The sequence below is a fragment of the Drosophila willistoni genome (genome assembly GCF_018902025.1).
Source record: "Drosophila willistoni isolate 14030-0811.24 chromosome 2R unlocalized genomic scaffold, UCI_dwil_1.1 Seg200, whole genome shotgun sequence".
NCBI classification, from domain to species: domain Eukaryota; kingdom Metazoa; phylum Arthropoda; class Insecta; order Diptera; family Drosophilidae; genus Drosophila; species Drosophila willistoni.
This window is the reverse complement of record NW_025814051.1, coordinates 483,616-499,245: the sequence shown is the minus strand read 5'-3', so window position 1 is coordinate 499,245 and position 15,630 is coordinate 483,616. Positions and strand designations below refer to the sequence as shown.

General features: G+C 36.0%; 1 protein-coding gene across 1 annotated transcript in view; it reads right to left on the bottom strand.

Moving 5' to 3' along the window:
- LOC124460399 (cell adhesion molecule 2-like) overlaps positions 1-15,003 on the bottom strand; it is a 40,536-nt gene extending 25,533 nt beyond the window's left edge. Inside the window, exon 1 of the mRNA XM_047011047.1 lies at positions 14,728-15,003. Coding sequence (XP_046867003.1) covers positions 14,728-14,956 — 229 coding nt within the window. The 5' untranslated portion in view covers positions 14,957-15,003. The remainder of the gene's footprint in view (positions 1-14,727) is intronic.
- Positions 15,004-15,630: the final 627 nt, after the last annotated feature.

The following is a 15,630-nucleotide window of genomic DNA, read 5'->3' as shown; positions in this document are numbered from 1 at the left end:
TTTTAATTTTGTTTTAAAACTTTTTTTACTTTTTTTATATCCACTAGCATTAGTAGTTTTTGTCTTTCTCATCAACATTCCACAATTGTCGCACTCATTTAAATGCAACAGAAATGTTCACTCTCAACAGAATTCTCATTTCAAATGCCATCAACATAAAGTGCATTTTAAATTTGTTTTCTGCCTTGACGAAAATACAAAAAAAAGAAAGAAAAAAATACAGAAATAGTGTGAAAAACTAAAATTGTGTCACCTAATTTTCCCCAACAGCTCTTGGCTACGCATCATTGCACACACACATACACACACACACATACATAAACACACATGAAGCCTGACAGAGGGAGACGAGAGAGAGAGCGACGAATATAAGTCCAAGTTGAAAAGAGAGAAGTGTATTTTAAGCACCTGTGCAACGAGTTGCAGTTGCATTTATATTGTAGAATTTTCGTCTGTTTGTTGTTTTTTTTTTCCCACTATTCCTTTATGCTTTTGCCCCAGACTAAGAGACACAATTGTATGCATATTTAATAATTCATAACTTTCTAGATCACAAAAGCAAACAAAAAAAAAAAGAAAAGAAAAATAACAAAAATGGAACATATACAATATGAATATTCAGCAAAATGACAGTAAAGTCTCTTAGAGAAATTCTATGGAGTGACACGGAACGAAATGAAGATAAAAGCAAAAGACTAGTTACTAAGGAAAATGTGATTTCTTTTTTTACATCCAATTCCTATTTGGGCATAGATTAAATAAATTATCTCATGCTGTAAAAACTTGTTGTCAGCATCACGAAAAGAAGAGGTATTATATTTCAAGTCAATTTTATACTAATTAGATATTATAAAATATCTATTTTAATGAATTCATTAGTTGGAAGTAATTAAGTTCAGGGCTATTAAAAAAAACCGCTGCATTAATAGTAAATGGGTTGCTAAGTAGAAAGAAGAGAGAGATAGGGAAATTTTCAGAAAGGAATATAATAGCGTACTAAGTTTAGGGCAAGTTCATATTAAACTATGTCATTTTAGAATTGAAAATATGCACATCGCCTGGTTCTTCATTCTTAAAACAAAGCTTTTTCAAAAAAAGAGAATTTTAAAATAAATTTATTCTTCTTCTGTAATCTATTTAAACTACTGCATGACTTGCTTTAAATTTTCCTACTGAAACCATTATTTATTCTTCCTTATTCCTATAGGCTTTGGCAAGAGCTGTTTTTATAGTCTACTTTAAAGTTTTGGCACACGATATTTGGGTCACAGTACCCATTCCTCTCTCTGTCTCGTTTGCTGTCTCTTTTTGGTTTCTTTCTTAGTCGTTGCCTTGCTCGATTCAATGTATCTTTACCTTTTGTCTTTTGTGCGACAAACTAGCCTGGGCAACAAAGACACATTTAACCATAGAAAGGGACATACGTGCTTTTTCCTCTTGCCCAACGAAACAAATACAACAAGAGAAAAAGTTTTATTTTATGCAAAATAGTTATGTGTTTTTCGATTCTGTATACAATGTACAATTGTTGTAGGTTTTTGTATTGTGTTTTTCTTCTTTTTTTTTGTGTTTCAAACCAAATAGTTTTTATTGTTCTTGTTGCAGTTGTAAGCGTGGCACGTTTTTTGAAGTGTTTCATTTTTTTTCGTACTTTTTTTTCGGTTTTTGGTTTCAGTTTTGGTATTGATTTTTGCATTTTTAGGTCGCACGTTTGTCGACGTCGATTTCAGGTGTAGGTGGAATAGTTTTATGGGTACAAATATGGGAAGAAGAGGTGGCATAGCACAGACACGCAGACACATACAGCGAAACGCACAGACACACACACGTTTAATGAAGTCGTTTTGCGGACAGATTTATGAGCAGAAATTTAAACGTGGCTTTAATACTAAAAAAAAACTAGAAAAACAAATATGATTGATATGCTGTGTGATGAATTTAAATTTAGAAATAATGAAAGAATAATATTTGGAAAGGCATTCAGAATAAGATTCTGCTAAAGAATATATTTACTATATTTTAGCCAATTCTGGGCAATTTAATGTACTCTATTTGATGAAAAACGCTCTAACTTTTTGTCAGGGTACTTTACTTTATCTGAGTATATAAATTTATTTATATAATAATTTCCATTTATTACGCTAAATGGAATAGTTTTTTATCAAAAGGCACCAAAAAAGGCACGTTTAATTAAAAAGAAACAAACCTTTTATAAACTGACTAATTTTAAAGTTTAAATCATTTAATAAATCAAAAATAAATTCCTATTAAATCCTATAAATATTTGTAAATTCACTAGATAGCTTCATTATTTTTGTTTCCTGTTAAAATCAAAGATTAATCAAAGTTAAGGGCATATAAATGTCGGTTTGTCTATAATGTAATTTCTGTTTATTTATGTTATGCAACAGGCACTTAAAAATGTGCCAATCTCTTTGATCTTGATGGGGCTGTATGACCCAAGCTCTCTGTCATGCCAACCCACACGACAAATTCGTACAAAATGCCAATGCCATGTCCTAGATGGACCTAGATCCTTCTCTCTTGCCCCTACTAAAAATAGACCATAAACTTCCTAACCCAAAAATACACAAGAAATAATAATAACAAAAAAGCATAGCCTACTTTCCAGCGTTTGTGGGTAAAAAAAAAAATGAACGAAAGGGAAAACTTTAAACTCAAAAAGCAACATTAAATAAATTTTTAATAAAGTTTTACCCACAGCTAGAAATTGTTATTTTTAGCCAGACAGCGGTGCGAGAGAGAGAGGGAGAGAGAGCAGCAGCAGCAAATGCCGAAGCAGAAGCAGTGCCAGCAGATAAAATATGACATTTATAGCTGCCTGAATACGTAAAAGTTGAACGCACTCGCCCCGCAAGTGGCAGGCAGCGAGTAACAGCATGAACCAGGAGATAGGAAAGCAAGAAGAGTAAGAAGAAAGTAGAAAACAGTTTTATGTGGCTTATGTAAGCCAGCGGGGGGTAAACTCGATGGTGAGAAATGTACTAAAAGCGCGGCATGGCGATGGGAAGGGTGGAGAGCATAAATCGGCAGCGCTGGCGGTGGCGGTGGTGATTTTGATTGTGGTTGAGAATTGAGTAAGTGTTTCAGAACTTGCCTCGGTTATAGACTGGGGGTGGGAGGATTGAGTATAAACTTTGTTTTCACATCAAAGTGGTGCAGGTGCCGAGGGTTAGGGCCAAGAATGATGATGGATATCAAGCCAAAAGATACTACAACTCCTCCTTATACATATAGCCACAAGGAGAAAAATGTTTATTTTGTGTTAAAGAAAAGTTCAAATTGTTTCTCCATTTTCAAGAAGAGAGATGTATATCTGTAATATCCTAGTATAGTCTTTCAAACTATTCTAACTGTATGGGTTTCTATGTGTGTGAGTGTGTGTATGTGTTTGTCTGCTCAATTTGTCTTAACATTTAATTATTGTTTTGTCCCTGAGCAGCCTTCAAAATCCAATTAAACTTAAAAAGTCATTGCCTGTGTGTACGTGATATATGCGCAATTTAATTTTTAATTGCCCAAAAAACTTAACAAACACACACAGACATATAGGAAATTATCGCACTGCGCCAAATCTAGCAACAAAAAAGAGCACAGAATTCAAGGCAAAAGATAGCTAACACACGCACACACTCAGCACACACACACACACACACACACACTTGTTTGTAACCTTGAACCTTGAACAGCTTTTTGGGGGCCTTTTGTTGCTTTGGTTATAACAGCAAGGACATTGTTGCCTTCCACTTGTATGTATATTGTTATTTTTGTTCTCAGTCTACGTCGTCGCCTGTCTAGGCCTAGGCTGTAGATTTCCTTTTGCCTTTTCTGTCTTTTGTGGCATATTCTTTAAGTTGGCGCTTTACACTAATAAGCAAAAGTGTCTAACGTAGCGTAACTAAATGCGAAAGGCAAACATTTCATTAACAAACACGCATCAGCAAGAGAAAGACAGCACCCAAAAGCAAAAAGGGGCAACGGAAGTAGTAAAAAACAAGAAAAATACAACAACAACAAGGCAGATTGGCGTTAGATGGGCAGGAGAAGAGGTAGCACCGGGCTTGGTTGACAGTTATATGTGTTATATATATTTATTTTTTGTTCACAACCCAAAAAGAGAAAAAAAGAAAAAGGGCTGGCATTTTGCCTACACTTACACATAAAGCGAGTTAGAAAAGCAAAGGACTAACACATATCCTTTGTGCCTTTTGCTATTTTCGTTAAACATGTGTGGGTGTAAGTGTCAGTGTGTGTGTGTCTGTGTGGGTGAATGTGTCTCTGTTTTCCTATGTGCTCTGTGAGGGTGTGTTTGAAATTTCATAATATCTTTCATTTCATTCTTTGCTTTACTTTATTTTAAGCTCTTTGCTTGATTAGAAGGTGTTGGCATAAATGTCCTTTGTCTCATACACACATATGTATGAGAATGAACGAGTATATACCGCACGTTTTCCTGTCCTTGTTGCCTGTCTCCCTCTCTCACTCGCCTCTCTTATTCCGATTGTTAGCTTCAAATATTATGGCAGCATTTATTTTGCCCCTCTGCTTACTTATTTCACCGGATGTTGGGTGTTTGTTCATGTGTAATTTACATTTACCAAGTGCTTTATGGCCAACAAAAGGCGGCAAAAATTTAATAAAACTTTTTCCTTTCTCACTTGGGCTTGGCTTGGCTTACACAGAGAAAGAGAGTATTGAAAACGGAAATGGAATTAATGTAAACGGAATAAATTATTACATTGATTCAAGTTTCACAAAGCTGAAAGCTGCTCTCAAGCAGACAGACAGACAGACAAAGAACGTTGTCTGTATCTCTGTTTCATTACAATGTAAATGTCTAAAATGTCGTCGGTTAGACGGCTAAGCCACAGCAGTTTGGCAACACCTGAGAGGTTAAATATAGAGAGAACCCATTCCACCTCCTAGCCACAGCAGTGAAACCTCAAAATACCCCCACAGTCCAGGCTATAATAGTCTGTAGTTTATTTAAATTAAACCTTTTTTCCACACAGCCCAGGTAAGTTTTATTTTTTTCAATTAACTTTCTAGGCCAACCACAAACAACCACAAGCAACAGAGGCAGCAGCAACCTAGACAAGCAGCTGTTGATGATAATGATGATGATGACGATAAAGAGAGCTAGAGACAAGGAGAGAGAGAGAAAGAGACAAAGATAGAGAGTGGGAGAGACGACGACCACGACTAAGAGGAAGTCCAACAAATTGCAAAATCCCCTTCAAGCCACACGCCTTGAGTAAACATCTTTGGCTATGGATAACTTGTCTATGCACTCGGTGCGTATACTTAACGTAAAACCCTAAAACCACTAAAACCACCAAGGCAAAACAACGACCATGTCGTTGTCGTCGTCATCATCATCATCATCAACAACAACAACGACAACAACATTGAAATGGCTAAGACAACGTTCAGAGCAGAACCCAAACGGATGTTTTCTGGCCAACGTAGCATTTTATTTAAACTGCAGTTAATTTTCACTAAAACATTTTAATTGTATTTTTGTAATCTGTCTTTTACTAGTTTTACATAGAGCAAAAAGACGAAGAAATTCGAAATGGAAAGGCCCAGACAACAGTCAACAGACGGTCCAAAGATAAAGAACCAAATCTATTTGCGACAGTGAAACAAAAACAAGTAAACTTAAAGAGTAAATAACGAAAAACTAAAACATTGAATTCATTGATCAGGCGATAGAAAATATTAATACACTTTCAAATTCTTTCTGTTTAATCTGAATTAAAATCGACAAGAAAATTGTTCTTCCCATTTTTTTGCTCAAAGTTTTTCCTACAATATGAACTCTTTTTTGGCCTTTCATTTTGGTAATAGTTTTGCAACTTTGTAAATGGTTTTTGTTTCACTGTGGAATACCAGTTTGTAGTGCATATATTTTGACCCCCAACTAACGCCCAGTGCCATGGTCTTAGGGCAATTTTTCGAAGCTCTGCAACTCTGCGGTCGCAAATGGGCAAAGCCACTGCCATTTTTAATGCAATAAAAGTCAACTTAAAATATGCAAATTACGGTAGTTTCGAAAAATTTGTGCAGACAGTGTCTTTGCGCGGCTTGGTAGGTTCAACTACCACTTGGCTTAGACAGAGATAGAAATGGAGACGGAGATGGGTAAAATGGCTAAAAGGAACACTTGGTGCAAATTGTCATTAACATTTCTCTGGGCCATGGACTTTTAATTGTGTCTATGTCTGTGACCCGGGTCGAGTCGACTGGAGTCGAGTTTTTTTTTGGGTTTCAGTCTCGGGTTTAACGTAGAGGTTGTGAGCTCAAGTCCAAAGACTCACCAAGACATTAATGTATATTAGTGTCACCATAAATTAAAAGCATTTTGCTGTTCATATTTGCCAGAGTCGTCAGTCGACGTTGTTTCTTTACTTTTAGCACTTAAATCTAATTGCAAAATGGCTATTTAACTAGCCAAGCTTCATTCTTGACCCGCACTTTGTAATCAAATACATCACAAAAATATATATATATATTTCACAAATCCTCTAATGAGCTATATCATATTACAAAAACTACAACAACAGCAACATCAACAGCAAAAAAAGAAAAGGAGCAAGCAAATTATTTTTGGCTCTTCCCTTTTCCGTAGAAAGCAAACCAGACAAAGGGATAGGCAAAACGAAGAAGGGTCGCGACTCTTGGCTAAGCTGCTTAGCGTAAAGGTGTCATGTTTAAAAATCAATTACTTACTTCAAAAGTATTACAATGGCAGCCATCAAATCCACCACCTTATGTTGCCACTCCCACTTCGGATTGGGTTTTTATGTTGGCGTTTCGTCTTACGCAACAAGCCATTGTGATTTAAAGGGAAGTTTAAGCTTAAAAATCAATCAACAGATGCGCGTATCTTTTATGAAAGAAAGTTTGCTCAATCTGAGAATTGGCTTCTGGGGCAAAAAAAAACATTTTTAAACTTGCGGCCACTATATTTATAAGAAGACATTTTGTGCACATAACGTGAGGGGAAGTGTGCCATACGTTCAGTCATATTTGGTAGCGGAAGTGTTCATACATTACTGTGGTCAAAATGAGTAAAAAGACAAATCAATTGGCCAATATTTGTTGTTGCCTTAAACCAGTTTTAATAATTAATAAAGTTAAAGATCTTTCAATCCTTAATAAGCTCAGAGATGCATAGAAAACCATGGAATTGGTATTTCACAACAATTTCCAATTCAAAACAAATTCCACAAAATATTGCTTATAAGGCTGCCATATTTAGAAATCTAAGTCAGCTTACAAGTGGCTGAATGCTTAATCCAATCTCTACTGTATTAATTAAGCAAATGTTTATTACTCCCACCATATCCATGCAATTATCCTTTTGATTCAGTAAATTGTAGACTTCTTTGCTAGAAAATTCGTATACTTTTCAACTCTGAAACTCATAAAGAGTTTTCTACTCAACAAACAAGCTTAGCTAAATTTTTGCTTCCTTCTTGAGCTCCCCGTTAGGTTGTTGCTTCCACCACATTACGCGTACCATTAGAAACACATGCCACAAATGAATATGGCACACAAACACCAGAAATTCAAAGCATATTTTTAGGCGGCTAGTGCTTACTGCCAGAAGGCAGCGTGAGGTAGAAGAGCGTTATAAAACACCAAAAAAATGCGCGTGTTTTGCTCAAGTTCACAAACTTAAATTACGCAGCGAGCACGCACACATTTACCAAGTCCAACCATTTACCCTACCCCACCCTGGCCCATTCTACCCCTCCCCTGTCCAACACCATCGTCATCAGGCAAACTGTTTGCTGGCATAGCCTTTGATTGATGAAGCTGTCTTGAGAGTTGGGGAGCAGAAAATGTATATGAATGTTATTGCAGGCAAGAAGGTGCCTGGAATGGTGCCTGGATCTGGTGATGGGGGAGTTTGAGGAGCGCAAAGGGGCAACCTTCTGTGTTAAACACTAATGGCAGCTTAAATTAGATTAGAAGCAGATTCCTTGGTTTCTCTCTTTTTGCGGCGTGACCAGAGCATTTCCAGGGCATTTCCGTTTGGCCATGCTTGAATTTGAATTTTATAGCATACTTTTTTTGGGGGGTCGCCATTTATTTAAACTATTTTTACTTAATTCGGTAAATCAACTCATAAAAATCGCACAAAAAACACATAAATAAGATTTATTGTTATAGTTTTCACACACACACACACATACAAAGATGTACACCCACGCCCAGGCATATACATTTCAGTTGCCATTACGTATACGCAATACTTTGAAACGACTTGGCCCTGCCTCAGCTGTGCCTTCAACTGACTGGTGTTAAATTTCACGTAAAAATTGCACTTAAAATTAAATATAAATATTTGCTTAAAGCGCTTAAAATACCCTACCGTAAACGAGCATTTGAGACGAACTGTAGAGGTAAGCTTTATTTAGACAACTCACAAAATTGAAATAATGATTAGTTATCAAATATATTAGCAGACTGCCAATTAAAGTAAAAGTTACTGAAGTCAAAGGCAATTAAGTTTTAAAGGGTATTAACAAATTTCAATATATTTGATTACTTTTCTCAATGACTTTTTGTGTTTTAGCCTTTCATGTTTATTTATTTACTTTGCTTTTGCTTGGGTGTCGTGCTATATCAAAGCAAAACACAATTATTTTATATGTTTTGTTTTACGTAACATTTTTTTCTTCTGTTTTTTTGTTATTGTTAAGCTTGGAATTTCATGGTTACAAATAGTTAATGTTCAGTTAATTATTACATAATCACAGTAGAACACGATAGGCCATATACATATATTTAGTAAGGCGGAGTCGCAGCCATAGTCAAAGTCTTTCATAGAACTCACATAGAAGTCAAGTACATTGACTCGACCGACTAGTCCATTTGTAGGCGGCATTTTCCTTGTGTCGTATGTTTGTCGGCCATAAATATTAATTATAAAACACAGAGAGACCGACCACACGAAAGTATCATCATTATCAACATCATTATCATCATCGTCGTCATTATGAAAAGGGTTGCTCAACTGACCCGCTACATTTCCTGTTTCCACGAACCACAATTTTTGTATTAAAGTTTTATTTCGAGCCTCAGGTTAGGTAAAATTAGCTAAACGTATACGTAAATTATATGCCCAGTAGAAAGTAATGGGCGTGGCCCTATTTTCAAATTGCCTTGCCTCCATACAAAGCAGAAGACTTTTATTTATTTATCAATACGGCAAATATTTTCCTTTCATTTAATTGAGCCAATAAGGCAAATCGAAAGTGGATAGAGTAAAGGTGGCAAACTAATCTTTGATTGAATTGAATTCAATTGAACTCAAGTCGAATTGCTGTGAGTGTTTTGAGATTTGTTGAAAGAGCTTTGTGGTTGATCTTAGACAGAAATAAGTAGTCCTATTAGCCAGTCGACCAAAGTCTAAATATAATCTTCAATTAAACTAAAACACTCGCTTAAATACATAAACCTTTCAAGTTGGTCATATAAATAAATCTAATGCATTTCTATTGTTATAAATAGATTTCTTGTATTGATAAATTATAGGCATACGTGTAATTAAAAGCAATTACCATAATAAAAACAGATTAGAATAGTATTTAGCTTACATTTCATATCAATTAACATAATTGCTTCTTTTTAACTTTCTAACTTAACATTATTAGGTAAAAATTACATTAATTGGGTCACAAAGAGTTGAATCACTTGGAATTTTATTAAATTTTATCATCTAATGTAAGCATAAATATGTAAATACTTTTAAGTAAATAATTTTTAACGGGTAAACAAAAATTCACTCTTTTGTTATGTAAACAATATTAAGCCATTCCTTTATACACAAATCATTAATTTTACTGCTAGTGTGAACTTGGCTACTTTGGAGAAATGTAAAATGCCTTTTGGTAATATTTTCCGCAGTCTTAAGTGACAGGACATTCTACAACTTAGATAGTTCTGTTATGCGTACAAAAAACTGTGTTTAAATAAAATGTCTACAACTTAAAACAGTTAAATGATTGGTCTATCTAAAAATATATTCTTTAGTCAACAATTTCATTAACTTTTTTTAACAGTCTTTAAGAACAATACCAAAAAAAACTGGTAATGCTCTCCTTAAAGTAAGTTTCATGTATAAAATTTGTTAAATTTTTCCCATTCCATGTTCTACAATTAGTTTTTAACCATGCTCTTTAGTTGTATACTTTTATTATCTTTCAATCAGAATAAAATTTTCACTACGACTCTTTTAGCCTCTCTCCATGTTTCTCTTACTCCAATGTCTTCTTCTTTCTTGCTCAAGTCGTTGTCATTTTTCGTAGAAAAAAATCCGCTGCAATAGCAATAAAAGTAATATTCGCCATTTGCTTGTTGCTGTCGCGGTTGCCAACGAACCTCCCAGCCAGCTTCTCCTCCAACAAGCCGCCAACCATCTTTGGCTTTCTCATTTTATATGTATTGTATAATAATAACATAAAGTAATTTATGGCAAATGAAAGTCACAAAAATGCGAAAGAAGGAGACGAAGGAGTGAGCCTCAGAGGGAAGACCAGTGGCAACAGAGAATGGTGGCAGCAGCCAACTTGGTTTCATGCTCCATTCAACATTCTTTGGAAACAGCAGCAGCTGCTCCTCCTTCTTCTCTTGATGGCATTGAAAAAGGGGTTTTACCGGGCAGAACTCTTTAGAATTTTGTATAGTATATTTTTAGGCAAGCAAGACACAAACACTCACACACACACGCAATACAATAAGTCGCAATTTCTATGCCCAGGCCAACATGTAAACTTTCATTTTCTATGGCATAGAGCAAAGGGAGTTTGTCCATTTTCCATGTTTTAGGCGGCTTTTGTGACGATGACTACCAAACTACCTAGCAAAGCTTTTGTTTTAAAGGTTTGCAATATTCTCCTTCTCTGTGTGTGTGTGTTTTCCTTCCTTTTTTTGTTTTCGTTGTTTAGGTGTTTTTTTTTTTTTCTTTTCTTCTGTTGGTGGTAAAATGCTTTGAATTTCGCTGGTGCATTCTGATGTTGGCGAAAATTGCGCGAGGCAAAAATTCAGAAATTCTATGCACAAAGGAGAACAAAAATGCAGTGAAGCGGAAACATAGACGACAGGACACAAGACGATAGCGAACATGGACCAAAAAGGCCTAACATTAAAGTCAACTCATAGTGGGATAAGTAACATAATTTGCGTTTTGTCCGCAAAATAAATCGCATAATTTAAAGCTTTCTCTGAAACTTTATAAAATATTCTCTACCATCCGTAACTTTTTACTACCCTTCACTCTTAATTAATTAAAGCTAGCAGAAAGAAAAAATAGGGTAAAATAGAACCCGATGCAAAAGATTGAACGAAAGGAGGTGGTGGGTGAAATGTCCTTTTGCTTCACCTGCCAAACGGGCTGTCAATTTATCGTTGATGTAATTAAAAATTCTGTGAGAAGTTTCAGTTTGTAGCACGTCTAGCATCACTTTAACATCACTTTGAATGTCACTGAGTGCTGCCAGGAATTTGATTGCCCATTTTTTACAAGCCTAATTTGTGGTTATAAAAACAGCGGGCGAGGCCATCAAAGAGGGGAGAGCGGGGAAAAAAGGAGTTAAGAAGAAGTAACTTGACAAGATTTATAGTTTTAACCCTTCGGCTCGACACCGTTGATAGAGATGATGGGAAAACTGACAATTGACAAGATTTTAAATTAATTATTGCCTTTGGCTGTACCAAAATTAACTATTACTGGCTTGGTAAGGAATTTCAAAGATTCTCCCTATTTGGTTTGAAAGTTTTCCAGAAATTCACTTAATGGCATAGAGTATGTTTGAGTTAACTTTCTCGGCCTCAAGATTTTCAAATTAAGAGCCAATGTTTAGTTCAATTAGTTGCGTAATTTATTACTGCACTACCGATTTATTACCTTCAAGTTATATTTAATATATGATAAACTAATCTGAGAGTTTGGCAAATGAACATAAATATTCAACTGCATTGAGTAACTCAAGACAATTAAGTAAAATTCTTAGTAAAGCTTAGAATATGCCTAGTAAAGATAAAACATAATTTTTACACTCTAACTTATTTTTCTTTGTTATTTTGATTAGGACTGAGGAATTTTATAAAGCAGTCCAAAACTAAATTTAGTAAAACCAAGTAAAATTGTAGAAAAATGTAAAATGTGTTAAGTGGGGGAAAACCCGAAAGCTAGCCAACAATTTGGCTTACCACAAGGGTTAATCTTTCAACTTGCTACTCAGCAAGTCTGCACCTGTTTGACATAAAAACCGCCAATAGCCAACACGCGTTTGCCTGTATAAGTTTTTCTTGTGCTTTTCTCTTGGTCCTTGGTCCTTTTGCCTGATGTTTGGTCAAATCGTTTTTCTAACCGCAGAAGTTGCTCCCTATGGAGAGTTTTCGGTGATGTTTTTTTTTTTTTGCCTTCCAGAGTGACGGTAACTGCTGCACTCAACACGTTGACAACAAACTTGCCAAAATGGTCGTGTGTGTGTGTGTGTGTGTGTATGACTATGGTTCGTACGTACGTACGTTCATTCATTCGTCAGTCAGTCAAGCGGACAGTTAGTCAGCTAGTCAGTCAGTTGGTTGAGTCAGCTATTTACTGTTCGTTGCATACTTTTAGGCGCCTGCTTAGCTGCAATGTTTTAGTCCGTTTTTCTGTCTCCCTCTCTCTCTCTCTCTCTCTCTCTCTGTCTCTCCCTATTTTTCCCATGTTGTACTTGGTTCTTCTTAAAGATTTATTATGGTCGTTGTTGCTCTAGTTGTTGTTGTTGTGTTAGAGTTCCGTGTGATAAAATGCTTGACACTTTCCTAAACGGCAAAACTTTTTGGCTGGCTAGAGATTGTCGCCTGACCACCACCCCTTTAGCTTTGTCTCCTCCTTCTCCCTCCCTCTACCACTCACTCTCTTGTTCAATCTCTCTCCACTTTTTAATGCGCCATAATGCTTGTCGTTTTTCCATTCCTCGCCTCCTTTTTACCATTTTTATCCTTGCTTTCTATGTCTTTGCAGTTTGTTGACACTGTCTGGCTTAGAGAGCGCATAAAGTGGAAATGATTTACGCAGTATGAGTGTGTTGGTCTATATATGTGCGTGTGTATTTGTGAGAGTGTGTATGTGTGTATACGTTTGTATCCTGGGGCATAATAAATAGCCCTAGCTTTTCGCCTGGCAGTTTTGTCAAATAGCTCTTTTCTACCTCAAAACATGTGAAAGGTATTTTCATACCCTACCAACAAAAAAAAGTTCAAATATCTTAAAGCCGTATTAATGAGAAACCAGAAACTACAAATATTACTAATCCTCAACAACAACCTCTCCGATCCATTTAGTATTAAAAACTTTTTAATAAAAATGCTTTTAAGATTTCATTACCTTGATATCTCGTTCAACTCGGTAGCTTTTCAAACTCATCAAGTTAAACTCCTTTTGTGGGACTATATCAGTGCAGAGTATATAAACTTCGTCTTAACCTTTGCTGTATAATAATTTTCCTACGTTTTCGTAGTTCAAAAAGTTACATAGCGGAAGAGCTTAGTAGAAGCTACCGCGCTGTGAGAATGAAAGAAAAAAACTTTTCAATCAACTGCGCAGGATAACTTGGCTTTTGATTTGTAGTCGCACTTCAATGTTGCCTTTATGTGAAGTAAAACAGCAGGTGAAACATTTGGATGACACAATGAAATTTAAGCTAAACTCATTTTAAGGTACTTCATAAAAACTCTTCATATCGTCTTGGTTAAAAACGTTTTATCTTAAAAGTTTTTGAAAAATCTAAACTTTTCTATGAAGAACTATCAGTCAGATTAGAACAGAAGATTCTGATATCAAGGGAAGTCTCAAATTGCTAGATTTTCTAAAATCGTATGAGCACTTTTAGTTACATAAAAATGTCAAAATTTAAATAAAGATTTGTCAATGTAAGATAATCCTCTGCAAGAACGTCAATAAAGCAGTCTATGTAGCTGCCCTCAACTTTCTTTGTTCTTGGCCATTCATTAAATTAAAGCGTGACTAGTGATGACAAATGTCCTGTTGCAATCTGCATTAGGACAAAACTTCAAGTGATTTTCAACTTATTTTCAAAGGCTGCAAAATGGCTTGCAATTTATGTAGATGCAACTCATATTGGAGGAAACTATTTGCTTTCTAGCTAAAACCCTACTCATAGTCGCATATAATTTCAGTCGTACGTGTTTACACCCACTAACAAAATTTAACCACTGTTCTATCCACCATCTCCGCTGCCTCCGCTATCCCGGTTTTGTTAAAAATTCCATAAGCATTGGCTTTTGTGCTAATGGACAGTTTAGTCGTGCAACCGAAAAGCGCAGAGAAGAGAAGAAAACCAAAAACCAAGTGCAGCAGGAGCAGAGCTTACGGAGCAAAGCGAAATGAAATCATAAATGCTAGGACACGTGCCAGGACACGGACACACAAGCAGGCCACGTGCCTCAAGTTGCAACGAGGTGTTAAAGTTTCTATCCCACTCTCTCTCTCTCTTGGTATAGTTTCATTCTTTTTACAGTCGCCTGTGGCACAACTCGCAACTCGCGAGTTGGCATTGTGAATGCAAGTTAGTTAAATATTTAAATTTATTTATTGGACTTGGCCTGGACCGACTGCCATTTAAAATAATCATAAAAAGTGGAAACAACGGACTAAAGCAGAAAGGGCCAAAAACTTACCGTGTGCATCTTTGCCGGCCAGACCGCCAGTTAGGCCAAGGCCCAGGTTACTGCCACCGCCACCAATGCCGAGTCCTCCGCCGCCTCCAAGTCCTGTAGACATTCCACCTCCGGATGTGGAATGCAGGCGCGCTAATGTGAGCGGCATTAGCAAAGCCATTGCAAGCAGCAAGACTATAAAAATTTTCCACATTGTTAACGTGGCCATTTGACTTTTATTGCACTTCATGCTTTCTCTCACTCGCTCGCTCGCTCTCACTCTTTCTTCGTCTTGCTTTCTTTCTTTTTGGAAGAAAATATTTTCTATAATTCTTTTTATTTTTTATTCGTCGCTTGTTGATTTTAATTTGATGTGACTTAAGTTGGATTTGGTTTGCAGATTTCGCCTGCAGTTCTCTCTCTCGCTCTTTCTCTGTGTATATATTTCTGTCTCCCTCTTCGGTTTGCTTTTCTCTGTCTTCTTTTTTCCGTTTTCTTGGTTTTTTTTTGCTTTAATGGAAGCACATTTCGATTTTTCCTTTCGACTGGCAGCAGCTGCAAAAGAAAAGAGAAGAAGAAAAACGAAAAGTAAAGAAATTGCTTCGGTTTGAGTATTGAAAAGTTTTATATTGGGAAGGCTAGTTAAAAAGTTGAACAAGTTTTTCGTTAAAGTCAAGTTGAAGCCGCAATTATCGAGTTGTAAGACGATGCACGCCCACTCAACGCCCACCCAGATGTTCGGTTTCCATCGAAGAGAAGAACAAATTTTATATTTTCCCTTAAAGATTGTCACCTTGTTGGAAAGCAATAAAAAAAAAAAAACCAAAAAGAGGAAAAAAACTCTAAAAACCATGGAAAATTGTAAGAAAAGTCTCACATCAACTTATTGAACAAGTTAAATATTATAGAAGTTTTCTTCCTTGT